The 25,985-nt window shown below is 32.1% G+C and overlaps 1 protein-coding gene across 1 annotated transcript in view; it reads right to left on the bottom strand.

Moving 5' to 3' along the window:
* The window catches only part of LOC109831147, a 32,960-nt gene extending 7,007 nt beyond the window's left edge, over nt 1-25,953 (bottom strand). Inside the window, exons 1-2 of the mRNA XM_020398485.1 lie at nt 25,770-25,953; nt 3,615-3,713 (exon numbers count right to left, since the gene is read on the bottom strand). Of these exons, the coding sequence (XP_020254074.1) occupies nt 3,615-3,713; nt 25,770-25,953 (283 nt within the window). The remainder of the gene's footprint in view (nt 1-3,614; nt 3,714-25,769) is intronic.

Here is a 25,985-nt window from a genome sequence, read left to right as displayed (position 1 = left end):
ATAATTAATCAGAGACAAAACATACATAATTATTCAGAGACAACATACATAATTTAAAAAAATGTTAAATTTTTTACCTGAGACGAATAAATTAGGATGTTACGTTGTGTGGTAAAAGAATTCACGACAAAAATACTAACTTTATAGGTGTCACTTGTTATTATTATGAGTAGATAGCTTGAAGATGGCCAAATACGCAAATACCATGTAAATCACAGTGAAGGAGATAGAATTGGAAATATTACGACAAATAAATGTTCAGCCAACACTACCAAAATGTTATTTTTATAAATCAGTCTATAATATAAGGCTCAATACAATAAGCATATGAACAACACTGACTCTACCAAATAAATAGGCATAACAAAAAATATTTAGCACTAATTTCTAAGACTGACTATATTCAGTAAATTAAATGAGTTTGAGATTACATAGAGTTAGTTACAGTGAGTGACAGCAGAATGTGCATGTGTCTGTTTTGAGCAGGGAATGTCCTGAAGGAGCTATGGAAGATATCTCGACTCTTATTTTTGCTGCTGCAAGGTTTTCTGATATGCCAGAATTATCTGATCTCAGACAAGTATTCGCAGAGAGATACGGGAGTCAAATGGAATCATCCATGGATGCCTTGGTAATTAGACCTTTTCCTTATTGTTTTTTTTCCCAACATGTTGGTACTATTCAAATGTTTAATTCTGATAGCTTTCAACCATTCTCATTATTTTATACAATATGATTATAGAGACACAAGATGAAGGAGCTGAAAAGAAAAAGGTGATATAGGAAAAAGTTTTTTAAGTTTTGATTGTGGGTGCAGCGAGAAATTTAAGAAAGTATATACTTGAAAGAAATTTGTCACTTGCCAAGAATTTTAGGAAATTTCTTCATAATCGGTCAATTTCGGGTACGACACATGGAAAATCGATTGGTAGTGAATATAAAGGTGGATACTTAGGTGACTGGCTAAGGTAAATTCGTCAATCCAGTTAATAAAATATACATGCATCAGTAACCACAAATATCAACTTGATACAGAGTCCAATTGAAATACATGTGCAATGCACGTGGTAAATTGTTGCATATTATAACAGGAAAGATATTTGTGAACTGTTCTCAAATTTATGGATATCATCTATAATACACAAACAAAAACTATTTTTGTGATGTCCAGAGAACTTTTTTTAGTCCCAGTGGTCTGTTTTCAGCCCAGATATTTCAGCCGCATGTTTAAAAAAATCAGATACAGAACTAAAACCCTTACAAACAATCAGACCCATCTAATTGTTGATTCAACTGTTTAAAAAAATCAGATACAGAACTAAAACCCTTACAAACAATCAGACCCATCTAATTGTTGATTCAACATAACAGTTCCAACAAGGGAAAAAATAAAACCCTTACAAACAATCAGACCCATCTAATTGTTGATTCAACATAACAGTTCCAACAAGGGAAAAAAGTAGGGAAATAAACAATAAAGGAAAAGAAAAAATTGATTACGAGAAAATGGGTAGCAAGCATCATAGATCTGCTTGGATTCACTGAAGAAATTGAACAAAGAGCAAGTGAATCACAATCAATTGCAAGGAGGAAAAAAAAAGTTAAGTGAAGAGGACAGAGAAGAGAATATTTGAAGGTAATACAGAGAAGAAAAAATGTGGAAGCGTTGAGTTAAATTGATGGAAGTAAAGATTAGATATAAATTAGGGAAGTTTTCTTGACAAAATATTAATTAGGAAAGTTAAAAGGTTGAAAATCTACAAATCTGCCAAGTGCAAACGCCACAACCAGAGGCTCTTGTTTTAGTAATATATATAGAAATAGATAGATAGATAGATAGATAAATAGATATAGATGGTAGAGTTGAAAATTCAAGAATCTGATATTTTTTAAGGAATCCATATCCAAAGGAAAAATATTTCTTTAACTTAATTAAGAAACGGCCCCTGAAGACTGCAGCAAAAACTTGAGTATATCCTCAACGGTGTCCAAACAACACTCTTACAGAGTAAGATAAGGCCCTTCGATTCATGAAATGTTTACCAGTAGCCAAGAAGATATTAAAAATATAAAGAGGGAAGGAGGAAAATGTGAAATTGCAAAGAACAACTTGTACTTGTTGAATACGTAAGAGGAAAGCACAAAGAACATGCATAGCTTTACAACATCCTAAATTTTAAGCAGAGACAGATGATAAAAAAGACAAAAAGAACCATCTGAAAGATAGAAGTAAGAAGAAAGGAAAATTAAGGAAAATAACCATTGTTGGTGTTTAATGATTCATGCAACTAAGGAACCTTGGAGCATTTGTTCAGGCAGATGGTACTTTGAGTTTTTATCAATGATCAGAACCGCCCTAGATGCAAATTATTCTTTTTGTCAGTTGAAGAAATGGCTAACTGCTCATATTGATACTTTAAGTTAAAGTATCCTCACATTATAATTCTTGAGTTTGGTCAGTGAAATGGCTGACTGCTCACATTCTAATTCTTAAGTTAAAGTAATATTTTAAATTTCAATTCAAGTGTTTTAACATATGCAATGCCATCTTACCTTAATATCAAGAATAACTTACCACTAATTTGCTAATAACTGCTATTTCCTACTGACATATATAATTGAGGTCAAAACGTTAATCCACTGCAATTAATTTGATACATACCATTATTCACATCCAAACTCCATTAGGTTAAGGCATATGTACATCTGAGCCTCATAAGCAATAACCATATCAGAAACCTAGGCATTTATTTGAAGTTGGTTCTTCTTGAACTATATATATCATGTACTCTCAAGTAGTTCTAAAAAGACAAAATAGTAAGGAAAAATAAAGCTGTAACATTTACAACTTTCTCTAAAACGTATATATCCACTTGTCTACTAATAGCTTGGATATGTTAGTACACTCAAAAAAAGTTATCAGATTGCTCATGTTGACAATATTTGCTAATGGCAATTAAGATAGACTGACATACGCTAATAATGACCAGTAAATATAGAAAAAATTAGGTGAACTACTGGGACTGTTGACTGTTCATATCGTATTGTAATTAATAAAAATAAAAGAAGAAGAACTAATGTAGAAAGCCTATATATAAAGCATAGGAACAAGCTAAACTCCCATATGTACATCTAACGATCTGAATTAAAATCTTCATAAACTACCAAAACTCCTGAAAATTAGTACTATAATTTTCAAATCCATATAGCATTTTTAAAAATCTATACAAACACAAGATTATCGAGAATATATAACTTTCAATTAGTTTTGTTAATAATCAATGTTTATTACCTGAAACAATCTAGATTAAAAATTTAAAATAACTGATACGTGAAACAATCTAATGTTTCAATTAGTTGGCCTAAGTCTTTAATAAATTAATTTTGGTTAACACCTAAAACAATTTGCATCTTCTTGAGATCGAGTTCTGATTCATGGTTTGAAGGACTAATGTATCATACCATATAATTTCCACTAAAATGTACTATAATAGCATGATACTCGACTTTTTAATCCAGGAGAAAGCTTTTATTACACATTTTTGGAATAACATATACTTAAAAATAAAATTTGATGATTATAATATAAAAATCCAAAAGAGTAAATGGCTTACCTGATGAAACAGAAAAAGGAGCAATACGAAGAATTGAAGCAAGCCCTGATTCGGAAAATCCTTGACCTTTTGTTGAATTAGAACAGAAGGAGATGATTGCTAATTAGAACAAAATTAAATTAAATGATTAAATGAAGAGCATAAAAGAAAAATCATTCTTACCGATGCCTAATTAGAACAAAATTAAATTAAATGATTAAATGAAGAGCATAAAAGAAAAATCATTCTTACCGATGCCAAATTTCAGACAGCTGAGGAGATGATGGCGGATGCACAGAGATTATGATTAGGGCAAGAACAATCATCTTTGGAAATTTATGGCTTAACATCGTGGGAAGGCGTAACGTAATAAGAACTGAAAGAAGGCGGAGAGAAGGCGGAACCTAAGGAAGATTTAGGGTAACGGATGAATCTTCGAATTGAATGGGCTGAGGAGAAGGCGGAGAGGAGGAAACGAAGGAATATTTAGGGCTTTTGATATCTGCGGATGTTCTAAGGAGGGCTTTTGATATCTGCGGATGTTCTAAGGGATGAGATTGGTATATAGCTTCCGGTTGAAGGTTAATTTGGGGAGGGAAAGTTTTTTCAGTAACTCGCTCTTTTAAAGGGGTAATAGATTTGGTAATACCATTAGTAACTAATTCAAATCACAAATAAAATTAAATCCCCTTATTTAGGCATTTTCTTTTCAATATATGGGAAAAAAATACATTTTGGTTTTTTTGAAACACCAAAAAATCTATTTATTTCAAAATCCGATTTTATTTTTCCAGTCACTTTTCCCATCTTAAGTTTTTTACATTTTGGTTTTCCCATCTTAATTTTTTAGAGGACTTTGAATTATTATTTCGATCTCTGATAAATACATCAGGTAATTAATCTAGAACCATCCAATTATTTTCATTTGTGTATTTTTTAAGATTTTAATTATTTTCAAATTTTTTGTTTTTCAGATTGTCAGTTTCTAATTCCTACTCTAAATTATTATTCCGATTTCTAAAAAATATATAAGGTAATTAATCTAGCAGCATCTAATATTTATGTTTTACTTTAATTTGTGTATTATTTTTAGTGATTTTAATTATTTTCAAATTTTGTTTTTTAGATTGTCGGTTTTTAATTCTATCTTCATCCTATGGTTCCTTAATTTCTCGGAGGAAAATAATTTAGGTATTTCATATACCCTCATTCAATATAATTTTTATTTCAATTTTTATAGTACTTTTTTTAGTTTTAACTGTTATCAAATAATATTAATTTTTTGGATCTTGAGTTTTAATTCTAAGAAATAACTCCCCGATATTTTACCTACTATCCCATACACTATTAATTTCAGAAAGATTATTTAGGTACTTATTCTACAACCATTGAATAATAATTTTTAATTTAGTATTTTTGATATTTTTTATGTTATTGTAGAAAAATAAATTGGTGATTTTTAATCTTCAAACCATGACACTTTTGTTGCTTAGAGAACATAATTCCCGTATTTAATATATACTGATATTAAATTTTTGTAAATTTTTTTTATTTTTTAAAATATTACAGTGTATTATTTGAAATTTCCCTAGAGGGAGGGTGAGTAAGGTATTTGATAATCTAATCTGATATTAATGCCAAATTAAAACTTATTAACAATTTTCCTAGCAAATATGAAATATATCAAGTTATATGAGCTAGGATATGTAATGAGATATGAGTAATGAGAGCAAAATGAAAGAGTACAATAAATAACAAACACAAACACAAAATATGCTCACGGAGTCCACCCTTGACCTACGTCTCCGCTCCCCACTGTCGAGGAAAAACTCCACTATCTCAAATCAATCAACTACACACTCGGTTTTCGACACTCATCGATAACGTTTACAACTCACACAATTGCAATCATAAAAAACACCCTCTAAGTGTTGGCCTACCCCGTGTCACCTTCCTCAAGTGCTCGGAATTACGATCTCTCCCTAGGATTTATAACCGACGCCACTCCTCTAGGAATTGATCCCGTCTCTCACCAACCACTTCTCTCGGTGTCCTTGTATATTACTACATGTTCTCAACAATAAAAGCGTAAATACAAGATTTGTTCTCTAATACAAAGATGAGAACTCAATTAAGCTCACTCTCAATGTTACAACCTCACAACCCTATAATTATATTAAAGGGGTGTGTGAGTAAACAATGAGTATAAATAAAATCAAACTCAAATTAATCTAGCAAGAATATATGAAAAACGATAATAAGAGTATAAATAAAATCAAACTCAAATTAATCTAGCAAGAATATATGAAAAACGATAATAATAATTTGCTAGAAGAAAGGAGTTTAGAAAACTTCTCTAATAATAATTTGCTAGAAGAAAGGAGTTTAGAAAACTTCTCCGATAAACAAGAGAGGTAGAAATTTGAGATAGAGATTCCCAAATATGTTATAGCAATTCTTCTCTTGTAAAACACAAATGAAACACATTTAATTTTTCTTTGAAACTCTTAAAAACTTGTAAAACTTTTTATAAACTTCCATGATAAAATCTAAGTGTTGAGAACTATATATAGTCTCAACACATCAGCCCAAACTAGAGGAATGCACAAAAATCAAGGCAAACCAATAAAAAAAATCTGAAAACTAGCCGTTATTGTGCAACAGACACATTTTCGGTCGACCGATGGTCAAGGTCCGGTCGACCAAAGGATGTTCATCGGTCAACTGATACATGAGTATTGGTCAACTGATGACCCTGAGAACAAGATGCTGAAAAACCTTTCTCTGGTCGGTTGACCAGTGTCATGTGTTCGGTCAACCAGAACTGATACATGAGATTTTCTAGGAGCTATTTACAGAAAATTTGATTTTGAAAATTCAATTAAACATAACAAATTGACTCCAAAAATATTAAAATTTTGGAAAACATTTATAACCATGAAGATGAACATGTCAGCGAAGAAATTTTTTAAAACGTAATTAACGTTTGCAAAAACTTGTTATTTTGCAAAAGTGTTAGAAATACGAGTTTGTAATTGCTTGTTTTTGACACAATGACCATATGCAAGTTTGGAAAATTATTTGAGTGGAGTAATGGACTTGATAAGAGATATGAAACATTGTTGTTAAGCCAATAATCCCAAAACTTAGTATATTTTCAAAAATGTGATTGTGTATGAATTGAGCCTATAAGTTTAATGCACAAAGTATAAACCTAAGCTATTTTACCCAAGCTAATGGTCTTCGTTAGAGCTCAATCTTGGTGACGGATGAAGCGATGTTGAATCTTGATATTAGTTGCAACGGCTTCATTACAAAATCATTCAACCTCCAAGAATATCTTCGTTATGCTCAAATATATCCTGAATGCATATAATATAAAAACACAAACACTAGAAAAAAGATTAGAAATTGTATGTTATTCATGAAAACAAGATTAGAGAAGTAGGCTCACACACATGAGTCCTAACATTATTTTTTACCCATTTTAAATGTTTTCAAACTTTTTTCAAATTGTCGGTTTTTTGCCTATGTAATTTTATCTTCAACACATGGCTCGTTAATTGCTTGGAGGGATAATAGTTCAAGAACTTCATCCACACCGATATAATAAAATTTTTATTTTAATTTGTGCAGTATTTTTTTTCAATTTTAATTGTTATAAAAAATATAAATCTTTGAGAACTTGAATTTTAATTCCAATCTACATGTTACAATTTTATTTTTTTCATTTTTATATAATTGAAATTTTTTATTTTCCTAAATTTCAAATTGAATTTATATTTTATTACATTTTTACATAGTTGTGAAAATAAATTTTTAATTATTTATAACATTTATGTAATTAACATAATCTTGAAATTTTCACATAAATATATATTTAGCAATTTAAAACATTACAAAAATAAAATATCTTATTTAAAATATATTTTTAATTTTTAAAATTATTATAATAATTTTTTGAAAATACATTTAGGCATTTCTGAATTCTTAGAATATCTTTGGCAATATCTTTAGTAACTAATTCGAATCAGATATTCAGTTATAGAAAAAATTAATTTATAATCAGATATATAGATATAGAAAAAATTAATTTATAACCAATTACAATATCTATTGTAATATATTTATTAACTAATTCAAATAAAAAATAAAATCAAATCTCCTCATTTAGATCTAAATCAGATTAAAAAAATATTACAACAGTTAAAAATAAAGTTTAAAAAAGTTTTTTCCGTTTTTAAAAATATTTTAGCAATTATAACAAATTTTGAAAATATGTTTTCTTTTTAAAATTTTCTAATAATTTTAGAAAATTAAAAATTTCAATTATAATATTTTAAAATATATTTTTTTGTGTTTACATTATTATAGCTTTTAAAAATTACAAATAATTTTTTTTGGTTTTTAAAAATTACAGCAATTATAATAAAATTTTGAGGATATATTTTGGCATTTTGAATTTTTTAGAATATCTTTGACAATATCTTTAGTAACTAATTCAAATCAGACATTCAAATTAATAAATAATTAATTTATAATCAAGTATTCGAATATAGAAAAAATTTAATTTATAATCAATTAGAATATATTTGGAAATATCTTTAATAACTAATGCAAATTACAAATAAAATTAAATTACCTCATTAAGACATTTCTTTTTAAATCTGATATTTAGATAAAATCAATTAAATATCTTTAGTACTTAATTCATATCGTAAATAAAAATATTATAGCAATTATAACAAATTTTTGAAAATTAGATATTCAAATATAACCAATTAGAATATCTTTAGTAACTAATTCAAATCACAAATTAGAAAATATTAAAGTAATTAAAAATTACTTTTAAAAAATACTTTTAAAAAATTAAATAAATTATAATAATTTTTGAAAATACATTTTCTTTTTTAGATTTTCTAAATTTTTGAAATTTAAATTTAGAATCATAATATTTTAAAATATATTTTTGATTTTTTAAATTACTATAAGAATAACTTTAGTAAGTAATTCAAATCACAAATTAGAAAATATTACAGCAATTAAAAAATACTTTTTAAAAACTACAAAAATTATAATAATTTTTTGAAAATACATTTTCTTTTTTATATTTTCTAAAGATTTTTGAAATTTAAAATTTGAATCATGATATTTTAAAATATATTTTGATTTTTTAAATTATTATAGAAATTAAAAATTTTAAATAAAAATATTTTCAGTTTTTAAAAATATTATAAAAATGATAATAAATTTATGAAAATATATTTAGGTATTTTCTAATTTTTAGAATATCTTTAGCAATATCTTTAGTAATTAACTTAAACCAGACATTCAGATAGAGAAAAAAATGAATTAATAATCAAATATTCAAAAATAAATAAAAGGAATTTATAATCAATTAATATATCTTTTGCAATATATTTTGTAACTAATTTAAATTACAAATAAAATCAAATCCTCTCATTTAGGAATATCTTTTCAAATTAGATATTCAAATATAATAAATTTATGAAAATATATTTAGGTATTTTCTAATTTTTTATAATATCTTTAGAAATATCTTTAGTAACTAATTTAGATCAGATATTTAGATGGAGGAAAAATTAATTAATAATTAGATAATTAGAAATCAAAAAATCAATTTATAATCCATTAGAATATATTTGACAATATATTTAGCAACTAATTGAAATCATAAATAAAATCAGATCCCCTTATTTAGGCATTTCGTTTAAAATCAGACATTCTTATATGTTCAATTTATAATTAATTATAATATCTTTGGTGCTAGATCCAAATCATATTAAAAAAATAATACAGCGATTAAAAAATATTTATTGAAATATTTTTGGTTTTTAAAAATATAATAGCAATTATAATAATTTTTGAAGATATATTTTCCTTTTTAAAATTTTTTAAGAGTTTCTTAAATTTGAAAGTTTTAATTATAAGATTTTAAAATATATTTCTAGGTTTTTAAATTATTATAAAGATTAAAAATTGAAAATAAAAAAATATTTTTGATTTTTAAAAATATTATAGAAATTATAATAAAATTTTGAAAATATATTTAGGCATTTTTTAATTTTTAGAATATCCTTGGCAATATCTTTAATAACTAATTCAAACAGATATTTGTAGGTTATGCTAACCTATGGCAACATAAACACTAGAAAGCGAAAATTAATAGTGTTTATAAATCTTTAATCAGAAAAGTTACTAACTAAAAAGATAATGAATAACAACACAAATCATAGAAAAATAGACAAACGCAAACATAAGGATTTATCCTGGTTTGGTCCTCCAGACCTACATCCAGTCCCCAAGCCAATCCTGCTTGAGATTTTCCTTTCCTTGATTTGTAAGTCCACAAACCAACCTGACCTTGAAAACCACAAGATCAAACCTGACCAATTGACAAGAACATGTTAATTGTAATCAATCTCTAAACCAAGAGATCTTATCTCTCAAACCAGAGATAACCTTCCTTTGAAGCAAAGTACAAAACTGATCCTATAAGCCTTGATAGTGTAGTGGATGTGCTTCTTACTATGGCTATAGGTTTTACTCTCATATATTTTGCCTATCTAATCATTTGATTTGAAGAACAAATAGAAAGAGAGTTTTTCTATTGTTGTTCTTAACAAATATGCACTTTTTAGACTAAAGAGTTCTAATACATGCCACGTTAATGTAAGATGAGAACCCCTCTACTTATGGGTGAAAATATGGCTGTTAAGAAGTTAATAACGTTCTTAATTTGAATAAATAGTCGTTGAAAAACGTTTAGAAACGATCAACTAATTTAAATTTAAAACAGTTAGAAAACCTGTCTTTGTAGTCGACTACAAAGCTTAGTAGTCGACTACACTTAATCTAATCAGACTCTTTGAATTTTTTAGAATATCTTTAGCAATATCTTTAGTAATTAACTTAAACCAGACATTCAGATAGAGAAAAAAATGAATTAATAATCAAATATTCAAAAATAAATAAAAGGAATTTATAATCAATTAATATATCTTTTGCAATATATTTTGTAACTAATTTAAATTACAAATAAAATCAAATCCTCTCATTTAGGAATATCTTTTCAAATTAGATATTCAAATATAATAAATTTATGAAAATATATTTAGGTATTTTCTAATTTTTAGAATATCTTTAGCAATATCTTTAGTAATTAACTTAAACCAGACATTCAGATAGAGAAAAAAATGAATTAATAATCAAATATTCAAAAATAAATAAAAGGAATTTATAATCAATTAATATATCTTTTGCAATATATTTTGTAACTAATTTAAATTACAAATAAAATCAAATCCTCTCATTTAGGAATATCTTTTCAAATTAGATATTCAAATATAATAAATTTATGAAAATATATTTAGGTATTTTCTAATTTTTAGAATATCTTTAGCAATATCTTTAGTAATTAACTTAAACCAGACATTCAGATAGAGAAAAAAATGAATTAATAATCAAATATTCAAAAATAAATAAAAGGAATTTATAATCAATTAATATATCTTTTGCAATATATTTTGTAACTAATTTAAATTACAAATAAAATCAAATCCTCTCATTTAGGAATATCTTTTCAAATTAGATATTCAAATATAATAAATTTATGAAAATATATTTAGGTATTTTCTAATTTTTAGAATATCTTTAGCAATATCTTTAGTAATTAACTTAAACCAGACATTCAGATAGAGAAAAAAATGAATTAATAATCAAATATTCAAAAATAAATAAAAGGAATTTATAATCAATTAATATATCTTTTGCAATATATTTTGTAACTAATTTAAATTACAAATAAAATCAAATCCTCTCATTTAGGAATATCTTTTCAAATTAGATATTCAAATATAATAAATTTATGAAAATATATTTAGGTATTTTCTAATTTTTAGAATATCTTTAGCAATATCTTTAGTAATTAACTTAAACCAGACATTCAGATAGAGAAAAAAATGAATTAATAATCAAATATTCAAAAATAAATAAAAGGAATTTATAATCAATTAATATATCTTTTGCAATATATTTTGTAACTAATTTAAATTACAAATAAAATCAAATCCTCTCATTTAGGAATATCTTTTCAAATTAGATATTCAAATATAATAAATTTATGAAAATATATTTAGGTATTTTCTAATTTTTAGAATATCTTTAGCAATATCTTTAGTAATTAACTTAAACCAGACATTCAGATAGAGAAAAAAATGAATTAATAATCAAATATTCAAAAATAAATAAAAGGAATTTATAATCAATTAATATATCTTTTGCAATATATTTTGTAACTAATTTAAATTACAAATAAAATCAAATCCTCTCATTTAGGAATATCTTTTCAAATTAGATATTCAAATATAATAAATTTATGAAAATATATTTAGGTATTTTCTAATTTTTAGAATATCTTTAGCAATATCTTTAGTAATTAACTTAAACCAGACATTCAGATAGAGAAAAAAATGAATTAATAATCAAATATTCAAAAATAAATAAAAGGAATTTATAATCAATTAATATATCTTTTGCAATATATTTTGTAACTAATTTAAATTACAAATAAAATCAAATCCTCTCATTTAGGAATATCTTTTCAAATTAGATATTCAAATATAATAAATTTATGAAAATATATTTAGGTATTTTCTAATTTTTAGAATATCTTTAGCAATATCTTTAGTAATTAACTTAAACCAGACATTCAGATAGAGAAAAAAATGAATTAATAATCAAATATTCAAAAATAAATAAAAGGAATTTATAATCAATTAATATATCTTTTGCAATATATTTTGTAACTAATTTAAATTACAAATAAAATCAAATCCTCTCATTTAGGAATATCTTTTCAAATTAGATATTCAAATATAATAAATTTATGAAAATATATTTAGGTATTTTCTAATTTTTAGAATATCTTTAGCAATATCTTTAGTAATTAACTTAAACCAGACATTCAGATAGAGAAAAAAATGAATTAATAATCAAATATTCAAAAATAAATAAAAGGAATTTATAATCAATTAATATATCTTTTGCAATATATTTTGTAACTAATTTAAATTACAAATAAAATCAAATCCTCTCATTTAGGAATATCTTTTCAAATTAGATATTCAAATATAATAAATTTATGAAAATATATTTAGGTATTTTCTAATTTTTAGAATATCTTTAGCAATATCTTTAGTAATTAACTTAAACCAGACATTCAGATAGAGAAAAAAATGAATTAATAATCAAATATTCAAAAATAAATAAAAGGAATTTATAATCAATTAATATATCTTTTGCAATATATTTTGTAACTAATTTAAATTACAAATAAAATCAAATCCTCTCATTTAGGAATATCTTTTCAAATTAGATATTCAAATATAATAAATTTATGAAAATATATTTAGGTATTTTCTAATTTTTAGAATATCTTTAGCAATATCTTTAGTAATTAACTTAAACCAGACATTCAGATAGAGAAAAAAATGAATTAATAATCAAATATTCAAAAATAAATAAAAGGAATTTATAATCAATTAATATATCTTTTGCAATATATTTTGTAACTAATTTAAATTACAAATAAAATCAAATCCTCTCATTTAGGAATATCTTTTCAAATTAGATATTCAAATATAATAAATTTATGAAAATATATTTAGGTATTTTCTAATTTTTAGAATATCTTTAGCAATATCTTTAGTAATTAACTTAAACCAGACATTCAGATAGAGAAAAAAATGAATTAATAATCAAATATTCAAAAATAAATAAAAGGAATTTATAATCAATTAATATATCTTTTGCAATATATTTTGTAACTAATTTAAATTACAAATAAAATCAAATCCTCTCATTTAGGAATATCTTTTCAAATTAGATATTCAAATATAATAAATTTATGAAAATATATTTAGGTATTTTCTAATTTTTTATAATATCTTTAGAAATATCTTTAGTAACTAATTTAGATCAGATATTTAGATGGAGGAAAAATTAATTAATAATTAGATAATTAGAAATCAAAAAATCAATTTATAATCCATTAGAATATATTTGACAATATATTTAGCAACTAATTGAAATCATAAATAAAATCAGATCCCCTTATTTAGGCATTTCGTTTAAAATCAGACATTCTTATATGTTCAATTTATAATTAATTATAATATCTTTGGTGCTAGATCCAAATCATATTAAAAAAATAATACAGCGATTAAAAAATATTTATTGAAATATTTTTGGTTTTTAAAAATATAATAGCAATTATAATAATTTTTGAAGATATATTTTCCTTTTTAAAATTTTTTAAGAGTTTCTTAAATTTGAAAGTTTTAATTATAAGATTTTAAAATATATTTCTAGGTTTTTAAATTATTATAAAGATTAAAAATTGAAAATAAAAAAATATTTTTGATTTTTAAAAATATTATAGAAATTATAATAAAATTTTGAAAATATATTTAGGCATTTTTTAATTTTTAGAATATCCTTGGCAATATCTTTAATAACTAATTCAAACAGATATTTGTAGGTTATGCTAACCTATGGCAACATAAACACTAGAAAGCGAAAATTAATAGTGTTTATAAATCTTTAATCAGAAAAGTTACTAACTAAAAAGATAATGAATAACAACACAAATCATAGAAAAATAGACAAACGCAAACATAAGGATTTATCCTGGTTTGGTCCTCCAGACCTACATCCAGTCCCCAAGCCAATCCTGCTTGAGATTTTCCTTTCCTTGATTTGTAAGTCCACAAACCAACCTGACCTTGAAAACCACAAGATCAAACCTGACCAATTGACAAGAACATGTTAATTGTAATCAATCTCTAAACCAAGAGATCTTATCTCTCAAACCAGAGATAACCTTCCTTTGAAGCAAAGTACAAAACTGATCCTATAAGCCTTGATAGTGTAGTGGATGTGCTTCTTACTATGGCTATAGGTTTTACTCTCATATATTTTGCCTATCTAATCATTTGATTTGAAGAACAAATAGAAAGAGAGTTTTTCTATTGTTGTTCTTAACAAATATGCACTTTTTAGACTAAAGAGTTCTAATACATGCCACGTTAATGTAAGATGAGAACCCCTCTACTTATGGGTGAAAATATGGCTGTTAAGAAGTTAATAACGTTCTTAATTTGAATAAATAGTCGTTGAAAAACGTTTAGAAACGATCAACTAATTTAAATTTAAAACAGTTAGAAAACCTGTCTTTGTAGTCGACTACAAAGCTTAGTAGTCGACTACACTTAATCTAATCAGACTCTTTGAATTCAAAAAACAACCTTAGTGATACGAGTCGCCGTGCGAGAACCTTTGATCGCGGAATTATCAAAGGTGTGTTGAGAAGAAAATAACAAGAACACAAGAACAATTTAGTGGTGGCGAAGGAAAATAACTTCTCTAGATTATGAGAATAAAGTAATTTACAATCTCTTACAATCTCACTAGAATTGAAGAACAATCTCTCTCAATCCTCAAATACAATCTAATCTCTCTTGATTGCTTTCTCCCTTCTTTTAAAACCCTAAAAAAATCCCTTATATAGGTGTAACAACGTGGATGACAAAGTTGTAAATATGTGACGCCCCTGGGTTCACACAAGGTTGCAGTCCAAGGTGAAACCAAGAATGTCAAACCTGCCTTGCACCTCACCGTACAATAACATGTTTCACCATCACAATTAACATCTATCAGCAGAGTCAACAATAGGTATAGGTACAAAAGCAAGTAAAAGATAGTGCAAGAAATAACTGATGAAGTGATAGTGATCACATAAATATCTCATCATCCAACATATAGAAATACATAGCCAATGTCTGAATAGATAACTGGAATACTCAACAAGTCTCAAGTACAAATATCTGAGTAAAGGAAATAAGGCATACCGCCTTTACAACATCTAGAGAATAGTCCTCATATGTCAAACAAATCTACAGTGGAGCCCCAAAATAAATCCTAGCTAAACTAGATAGCTGAACACTAAAGTGTGTCGCCATCAACCTGCGACTCTCCGGGCTCCTGGCTCGTTACCTGAAAGGGGGAGGAACAACAAGCGTCAAAGCGCTAGCGAGCAACATCACAACCAACCCCGAGGGAACATGGCTCGTTGTATAAGAAAATATAGATAATACATAATAGATCTAAAATCATTGATCCTACTAAAGAGGATTTTAGCATTTAGAAATTTACAACACGAGCATAGGTACGTCGAGCGAAATAATCCAAACAAGGAAACCCTCATGTATATACCTTATATCTCAAATTGTAAATCCCTAAATGCCAAACCCAAAGTCTAATACATAAATGAATAAATTAAAAAGAAGACAAAACACATCTCTCCTTCCAAACATAGTGTCATGTCAAACTCACATGAGTGACATGTCAGAAAACGATTAAGTGTCCAAAACATAGAATATATAAATTAAACGTCCAACCCATAGACTGCATGAAGTAAACGTCCAACTCATGGGCTGAATATAACCGTTGTCCAACGCATGGACCGGATGTGACCGTTGTCCAACACATGGACCGGATGTGAATGTTGTCCAACGCATGGACCGGATGGTAAAGCATATCCAGCACGAGGATTAAATAGCAATGCGTGTCCAACACGAGGACTAAGTGGGAAGGGTGTCCAACACGAGGACTAAAAAGGTAATGCTTGTCCAACACGAGGACTGAGTTTAACATAGTTTTCCCATCACATGGACCAAATAGTAATCATCGATGAGATGTATGAGGAGATATACTTATACAAATTTCACGCTCGCCTCGGCATGTGATTCTATATTTGGTACCCTCAGGTCATCCCTTGCTGCGCGCCCTGCGGTCGACCGATGCGGTCGACCACGAGGCAGACAGAACCCAGATCTGGGTTTTTTGTCAGCTTCGAAACCTGTCAATCTTTCTCTCTTGAGTTAAGCAGCAATATAGCACATTTAAATTGTCATATAACAGATAAATAAAGAAAGCTTACACATTTAGAAATCATTACCAAGATCCCAAACATAATTAAACATGATCTATGTATAGTTAACAATAAAAACAGAAATTTTCTCCTTTTAAAACGTATTCAGATCTAGACCTCCATAATAAAATTCATTGGTGAGCTTTTAAAATAAGGAAATACCTGAATCTCATATTATGAGCCATAATGATCTATTAGCTATTCAAAAATACGATTTTGGCTCAATAAAACCAAATAAAACTCAAGTTTAGACATGAAAACAAAAGGGGGTGGAGTTAGGCGAGAAGTTACTCGCCTCTGGTGAGAAATGAATCCCTAGATCTGCAGGAGGTTGATCCCCTTCGCTGAAATCCCACAATCCCGCTGAAAATCCTCAAGAACTCCTCCCAATCACCAAGCAAAGAGAGTTAGGGTTTTAGGGAAGAGAGGGGGGCTAGGGTTTTGACTTCAGATCAGAAAAATGGGGTTCTCTCGGGTTATTAGTCTATATACTAATCCCCAAACCCGACACGAAACCCGTTTGAACCCGAAACTGAGAGAACTCTCTGACCGCTGTGCGGTCGACCGACGCGGTTGACTGCCACAGTCGACCGCACAGTAGAAAAATGCCTGCTGCTGCTAGTCATATACTATGCTGAGTAGTCACTCGATTTCTCTCACATAGAATCACTTGATGGGTTCTCAAACACAGATAATCACTTTCATCTGATATCACTCGATTTCTCTCACATAGAATCACTTGATGGGTTCTCAAACACAGATAATCACTTTCATCTGATATATATATATGTATATATATATTATTTATCATAAGAGAATTATTTATTATTAATAATTCACATATATTCATTATAAAAATTTTGGGGTTTTACATTCTTCCCCCTTTAAAAGAATTTCGTCCTCGAAATTCGGAAATTATACGAATCTTGAAATATGAACTTCTAGATAATCATATGGAGATATTTATACTTAACGATCTAAAATGGTTATATTCTCGTTCAAATCCTAATCTAGTGGATCTAGTACATCGGGTGAAAAATCCAAACAAGGAACCCCCCATACATATACCATGTGTTCCAAAAGGTTAAAGATTAAGCAAAAATATCTTCATTCTAGCGTTAAATGTAAACATAACCAAAGATATAAACATGAAATAAGATATATGACATAAAAGGAATTAATTTACCTGCTCAACCAAGTGTGGGTAGTCGCGACGCATGTACTCTTCGTTCTCCCAAGAAACCTCCTCATTGCCTCCTCGGTTCCACTGAACTTTTACTAAGGGAATCACCTTATTCCTGAGTCTCTTGTCCTCCCTGGCAAGTATATAAACCGGAATCTCAATAGTAGTCAGATCCTCCTGAAGCTAAATCTCTGGTGCATCCAATACTCGTTGTTGCTCCTCATCATGCAAGTGTTTCTTGAGCATAGAAACATGAAATACATTGTGTATACTAGACATCGATGCTGGAAGATCTAGTCTGTATGACACAGCTCCAATACGCTCCAAAATCTGAAATGGTCCAATATATCTCAGCGCGAGCTTCCCTCGTCGCCCAAATCACTGTACGCCTTTCATAGGCGATACCTTCAGCATGACTGAGTCTCCCACCTAAAACTCCAAGGGTCTACGCCTCTTATCTGCATAACCCTTCTGCCGACCCTGAGCGACTAGAACCCGCTCCCTGATCAATGCTACCTTCTCGGTAGTCTGCCTCACTAGCTCTGGTCTAAGCATCAAGCTGTCCTTTGGCTCTGCCCAACATATCAACCTATCGGCGGTCTACAGGGCCTCCCGTACAATGCCTCATATGGGGTCATACCGATTGTCGCTTGCTAATTATTGTCCAAAAGAACTCTATCAGTGCAATATGATCCTCCTGGCTACCTTGAAAGTCAAAGACACAAACACGCGACCTGTTTTCCAACATCTAATTTACTCTCTCCATCTGACCATCCGTTTGTGGGTAAAATACACTATAGTAAGATACATATGTTACCCAAAAGAATCCTGAAAACCCTTCCAAAAATGCGGAATGAACACGAAAATCTCAATCTGATGCTACCGTATCTGGAACTCCATGAAGTCGAATAGTCTCTTGAATAAGTATCCTCGCATACGTCTCAGCTGTATAGTTAGCCTTCGCTGGAATAAAATGTACTGACTTCAGCAGTCTATCCACTATCACCCAGATCAAATCATTCTCTTTCTTTGATTTTGACAACCCTACAATAAGGTCCATAGAAACGCCCACCCATTTCTACTCCGAAATGGTTAAAGGCTGACATGATCTTGCTGGTCTCTGATGTTCCGCTTTTACTTATCGACAGGTAAAATACTTAGCTACATACTCTGAAGTCTTCCTATGCATAACACTCCATCCAAAGGTGTCTCTTTAGGTCCTTGTACATCTTAGGGATCCCTGGATGTACTATGAACTGAGTACGATGTGCTTCATTTAGCAACTCCCTCTTAAGCTCTGCACTGGTTGGCATAACCAGTCTATCCTTCATCCGTAGACTTTCATCTGCTCCAACGGCCCAATCAGTCTTAGGCGCTTTGGAAATTTCCTCCTTCTGAATTTGAATTCAATAGTTTTCCAACTGAGTTCTGACAATTCTGTCTCTCCAAGCTGGCTGCAATGACACAGCTCCCTATAATGTACTGGTTCCACCAATCTCATGTCTAAAATCACACTGACTAAGGGTGAGAATATCTCAACACAACGAGCACTTCTAAGCTGAAACCCGATGTCGACGCTTCCTACTCAAGGCATCTGCTACAACATTTTCCTTTCCTGGATGATACTGAATCGTGAACTTGTAGTCCTTGGTAAACTTAATCCACTTCCTTTGTCTCTGGTTGAGTTCCTTCTGAGAGAAAAGATACTTCAGACTCTGATGGTCCATGAATAATTCATACTGTACTTCATATAAGTAAAGTCTCCATGACTTCATTGCAAATACCACTGCTGCTAACTCCAAATCATAAGTAGAAATAGATCTGCTCATGTACTCTCAATTGCGGTGAGACATATGTTACTACTCTCTGAGTCTGCATCAAAACGTCTCATAACTCTGCCAATGATGTATTTGTGTAGACCACAAATATCCTGGATAAACTTCCAATAATAGCCGGTTAAACCCAAAAGGCTATGAATCTCTGTCTCTATCTTTGGCGGCTTCCAATCAAGAACTGCTACAACCTTAGCCGGATCCACTGCTATGCCCTCTCTACTGATAACGTGGCCAAGAAATCTGACTTCTGGAAGCGAAAATTCACACTTGCTGAACTTGGCATACAGCTGATACTCCTGCAGAGTCCTCAACGCTATCCGTAGATGCTCCTCGTGATCTGCCTCCGATCTCGAGTAAATGAGAATATCATCGATGAAAACGATCACAAACTGATCTAAGAAAGGACGGAAAACCCGGTTCATCAAGTCCATGAATACTGCGGGTGCATTGGTCAACCCAAATGGTATGACCAGAAACTTAAAAGATTCATATCGAATCAGGAAAACACGGCTTTGGGAAAACTCCTTCTCCCGAACTCGCAACTACGATAGCCCAAAACGAAGATCAGCCTTCGCAAAACATGCACTTCGCGCAGCTGATCGAACAAGTCATAAATCCTAGGTAATGGGTACCTATTCCGGATAGTGACCTTGTTCAACTCTTATAATCAAAACACACACGCATACTGCCATCCTTCTTCTTCACGAAGAGAACCGGCACTCCCCACGGAGAATGGCTCCGATGAATAAAACCCTGAGCTAACAACTCGTCCAACTGGGTCTGAAGTTCCCTCATCTTAGCTGGTGCCATGCGATAGGGTGTGCGGGATATCGGGGCTGTGCCTGGCTACAACTCAATACAGAACTCAACCTCTCATACAGGAGGTAATCCAGGTATGTCCTGAAAGACATCCTGATACTCTGAGACAACTCTAGTCTCTAATAAATCAATACCCTGATCCCATCGCATCACCTCCTCGATGTACGCCAGAAATGACTCCGCAACACGGTTACCCTAAGAGGTGGTTACAATCATCTCGGACCCATCGGACGATCGCAACTTGACTGTCTTCGCAAAGCAGTCAATACTAATAGGGTAGGAAGACGACCAATCCATACCAAGGATGACATCGAACTCGGACTTATGTGACATTATCAAATTAACTATGAACTCCGACTCATCTAAACTAACGCTACACTTCCTATAATTGCTCTCCAGAAGCGATATTTCACCTAAAGGGGTGGAAACAGATAAAGGGGTGTCTAGAGACTGAGCTACGATTTGGGGTCTAGCCATAAAAACATACGAAACAAAAGAACGTGAAGCTCCCGAATTAAAAAGAATAAGGGTGGGAAAAAGGGTTCATGATGAATGTACCCTCCACAACTGCTCCGTTAGCCCCATGATCATGCAGAACTACTGCCTACATTTTGCCAGAGGCTGAAGACTGCTCTGACGCTGGTGCTGGAGAATATGGGACAATCTGCCCCTGGGGAATTTCCTAAACTGCTAGAACCTGCCCCTCAGTCTTGTACTGCTGTTGATTCGGACCATATCTCTTCTGAGCTCTTGTTGGTGCATTGCGGCACTCTATTGCCTTGTGTCCGACCTTGCGACAGTTAAAACAAGATCCCCGGAACTTGCGCTGCTGATGCGCTCTCTGATCCTGCTGGGGTCCCTTCTTATGAGGGCCCTGCTGCCGCTGCTGAGGTTCAGACGAAGGTCTCTTGTTCTTACCCTTGTCTCCGGGGTGCCCTTCCTTGTCCTTCTGAAGCTTAGCTGCCTCATTTTCTTAAGAAATGGCGGTTTCAGCTACTGATAATGGTGGTACAATATGATTCGCCAAATGCTCTTCTATTGCTGCTATCCTAGAGACTAAGGGAGCCATAATATCTACTAGGTACTGGGGAGCCTGCTGCGGCTCAGGTAGCGTCTGATGTAGCACGGGTGGAGTTTGCTGCGATTTAGCCTGTCCAGGTCTCCGAGTACGTGGCATACCATAGTCTGACATCTAAGCATATAACAAAAAGAGTTCATGAGTCAAAATAGATATGTATATATATACATACATAACGTGTCACCATACGATTTTCACAACGCATAGTATTCATACAAACACTTTACACAAAAAATAGTTATCATACAAAAAAAAATTCTCAAATTTTTTGAGATATACGCATATATCGTCCTCACTCGTACTAGGAAATTCTTATCGGACTCTATACATGAATCCTAAGAAACTCTATCCTAGCTCCACGACTCGACACAGGATGATCCTAAGGATACTGGAACTAGAGCTCTGATACCAACTGTGATGCCACTGGGTTCACACAAGGCTACAGTCCAAGGTGAAACCAAGAATGTCAAACCTGCCTTGCATCTCACCGTGCAATAACATGTTTCACCATCACAATTAACATCTATCAGCAGAGTCAACAATAGGTGTAGGTACAAAAGCAAGTAAAAGATAGTGCAAGAAATAACTGATGAAGTGATAGTGATCACATAAATATCTCATCATCCAACATACAGAAATACATAGCCAATGTCTGAATAGATAACTGGAATACTCAACAAGTCTCAAGTACAAATATCTGAGTAAAGGAAATAGGGCATACCGCCTTTACAACATCTAGAGAATAGTCCTCATATGTCAAACAAATCTACAGTGGAGCCCCAAAATAAATCCTAGCTAAACTAGATAGCTGAACACTAAAGTGTGTCGCTATCAACCTGCGACTCTCCGGGCTCCTGGCTCGTTACCTGAAAGGGGGAGGAACAACAAGCGTCAAAGCGCTAGCGAGCAACATCACAACCAACCCCGAGGGAACATGGCTCGTTGTATAAGAAAATATAGATAATACATAATAGATCTAAAATCATTGATCTTACTAAAGAGGATTTTAGTATTTAGAAATTTACAACACGAGCATAGGTACGTCGAGCGAAATAATCCAAACAAGGAAACCCTCATGTATATACCTTATATCTCAAATTGTAAATCCCTAAATGCCAAACCCAAAGTCTAATACATAAATGAATAAATTAAAAAGAATACAAAACACATCTCTACTTCCAAACATAGTGTCATGTCAAACTCACATGAGTGACATGTCAGAAAACGATTAAGTGTCCAAGACATAGACTATATAAATTAAACTTCCAACCCATAGACTGGATGAAGTAAACGTCCAACTCATGGGCTGAATATAACTGTTGTCCGACGCATGGACCGGATGTGACCATTGTCCAACGCATGGACCAGATGTGACCGTTGTCCAACGCATGGACCGGATGGTAATGCATATCTAGCACGAGGATTAAATAGCAATGCGTGTCCAACATGAGGACTAAGTGGGAAGGGTGTCCAACACGAGGACTAAAAAGGTAATGCTTGTCCAACACGAGGACTGAGTTTAACATAGTTTTCCCACCACATGGGCCAAATAGTAATCATCGATGAGATGTATGAGGAGATATACTTATACAAATTTCACGCTCGCCTCGGCATGTGATTCTATATTTGGTACCCTCAGGTCATCTATCATGCTTAGGTTTATGGCAAAAGCTAAAACTAGTATTTGATAATCGAGGAAAAACCCCCAAACACATGAAACATACAGCAAATCTAACAATGCACAAAACTGTACGTCGGTCGACCGCACCGGTCGACCGCACACGGAGATAAATTCTACTGTTCAGCGTGTATGCCCTCGGTCGACCGGTGCGGTCGACCGCCAAGACGTCACGGTCGACCGCCGTGGAGAGGGCAGACGCTGCTCTGCCCTTGCTGCGCGCCCTGCGGTCGACCGATGCGGTCGACCGCGAGGCAGACAGAACCCAGATCTGGGTTTTCTGTCAGCTTCGAAACCTGTCTATCTTTCTCTCTTGAGTTAAGCAGCAATATAGCACATTTAAATTGTCATATAACAGATAAATAAAGAAATCTTACACATTTAGAAATCATTACCAAGATCCCAAACATAATTAAACATGATCTATGTATAGTTAACAATAAAAACAGAAATTTTCTCCTTTTAAAACGTATTCAGATCTAGACCTCCATAATAAAATTCATTGGTGAGCTTTTAAAATAAGGAAATACCTGAATCTCATATTATGAGCCATAATGATCTATTAGCTATTCAAAAATACGATTTTGGCTCAATAAAACCAAATAAAACTCAAGTTTTGACATGAAAACAAAAGGGGGTGGAGTTGGGTGAGAAGTTACTCGCCTCTGGTGAGAAATGAATCCCTAGATCTGCAGGAGGTTGATCCCCTTCGCTGAAATCCCACAATCCCGCTGAAAATCCTCAAGAACTCCTCCCAATCACCAAGCAAAGAGAGTTAGGGTTTTAGGGAAGAGAGGGGGGCTAGGGTTTTGACTTCAGATCAGAAAATGGGGTTCTCTCGGGTTATTAGTCTATATACTAAACCACAAACCTGACCCGAAACCCGTTTGAACTCGAAACTGAGAGAACTCTCTGACCGCTGTACGGTCGACCGACGCGGTCGACCGCACAGTAGAAAAATGCCTGTTGCTGCTAGTCATATACTATGCTGAGTATTCACTCGATTTCTCTCACATAGAATCACTTGATGGGTTCTCAAACACAGATAATCACTTTCATCTGATATATATATATGTATATATATATTATTTATCATAAGAGAATTATTTATTATTAATAATTCACATATATTCATTATAAAAATTTTGGGGTTTTACAAAATAACCAAGCCCAAACCCCACAGGAATTCGTGCAAGCAGAAACCCAAACGAACAAGGAAACCATCAATGAGTCAACTCATGTGCATATATTAGTCGACTCATGACTCATAGGTCGACTCATGAAGTTATGAGTCGACTGGTCAGAAACTTTCTATAAAACGGCTAGGTTTCGTGAGTCGACTCATGACAGGCATGAGTCGACTCAACCAGATGAGTCGACTCATGTACATGTATGAGTCGACTCACAGGCTAAAAACTGGATGCTTCGATTCTTCGATTCGCCGTCTCGTTCCACGCTTTAACCTGCATTCCATTGTATTGTTTTACACCTCTATTCTCAAGTTACCATGAGAATCATCTATCCTCAAGCTCCCATGAGGATCGCTAAGTTCCGAAGAGAAGATACACCCGTATCATAAGTCCCCCCTTTAGGAACTTGAAGTCCTATTCAAGTTAGAACTTCAGCTGAGGAAACTCACGAGCTTCTCCATCCTTTCTGTACTACCTGGCTTTGCTAGGAACCTGATATCGACGTACAACTGGAAACGACTCCTTCGTTCCTCGCCTCATCGTAGTCGTCTTCCGCTCCAACATGCAACTCCTTTTCGATGGCTCGTCATGAAGCCTAATGCACAACAAGATGAACTTCTTGCTTGCATTTACTAGCCTCTCCGCTCGCATCACCGTTGCCAAGTTTGTCTCCCTCGGAAGAGACGCCGAACGAAATATGAACTTTTCACCCTCCTTGGTGAATGTGTACTTCTGAGCCCACCTTTCGTAGATTGCGTATCTATCCTATAAGTACGGATTGCCCAGTATAACCTGACAAACATCTAATGGAACGACGTCGCACGTGACCTCGTCAATATACGACTCGTGGAGCGCAAATCTGACAGTGCATTGATCAACTACACTTAGTCCCGTCTCCTTCTGAATCCACCCCAATGGATAGGGTTTCGGATGCTTGACTATCTTCAGACCCAGCTTCTGAACCAAGGCCTCGGATATCAAATTCTTTTCTCTGGGATCTTCGTCTTCTTTCGTGGTCTGCTTCCCCGCCATAAGATTGAGATTGCTATTAGGCTCTGTCATCCCGGGAACTTTCTTCGAACCCTGTGTTATCACGTATGTCTTTTTCTCCTCTTTCTTCTTCAACCCCCTTGGCTTGAGATGAGGATACTTCTCCCAACATCGATCAGCGATATGTCATGTCTTCTCGCAGTGACGACAAATCAAGGCTCTGTCATCCCGGGAACTTTCTTCGAACCCTGTGTTATCACGTATGTCTTTTTCTCCTCTTTCTTCTTCAACCCCCTTGGCTTGAGATGAGGATACTTCTCCCAACATCGATCAGCGATATGTCATGTCTTCTCGCAGTGACGACAAATCAGTTCTGCTCTCCCTAGATCACCTTTCTTTTCCTCCTTATGTTTGGAACCACTAGACTCCTCTCCCGTCTGTTTTGCATCTCCTTTTGCCTCGTTTCTCTTCTTTTGCTTGCCTTCGATGGCAATAGCTTTCACGCTTGCCTCTGCAATAGACTCGACCGTGAATAGCTTCATCTCCTTCCGGATGTATTCGTTCAGACCCGTCATGTACTTCATGAAGATGGAGTATTCGTCCGTCG

Source organism: Asparagus officinalis, chromosome 2 (assembly GCF_001876935.1).
Source record: "Asparagus officinalis chromosome 2, Aspof.V1, whole genome shotgun sequence".
Classification (NCBI taxonomy): domain Eukaryota; kingdom Viridiplantae; phylum Streptophyta; class Magnoliopsida; order Asparagales; family Asparagaceae; genus Asparagus; species Asparagus officinalis.
Note: the sequence above shows the minus strand (reverse complement) of the source record. Positions and strands in the feature narration are given on the sequence as shown.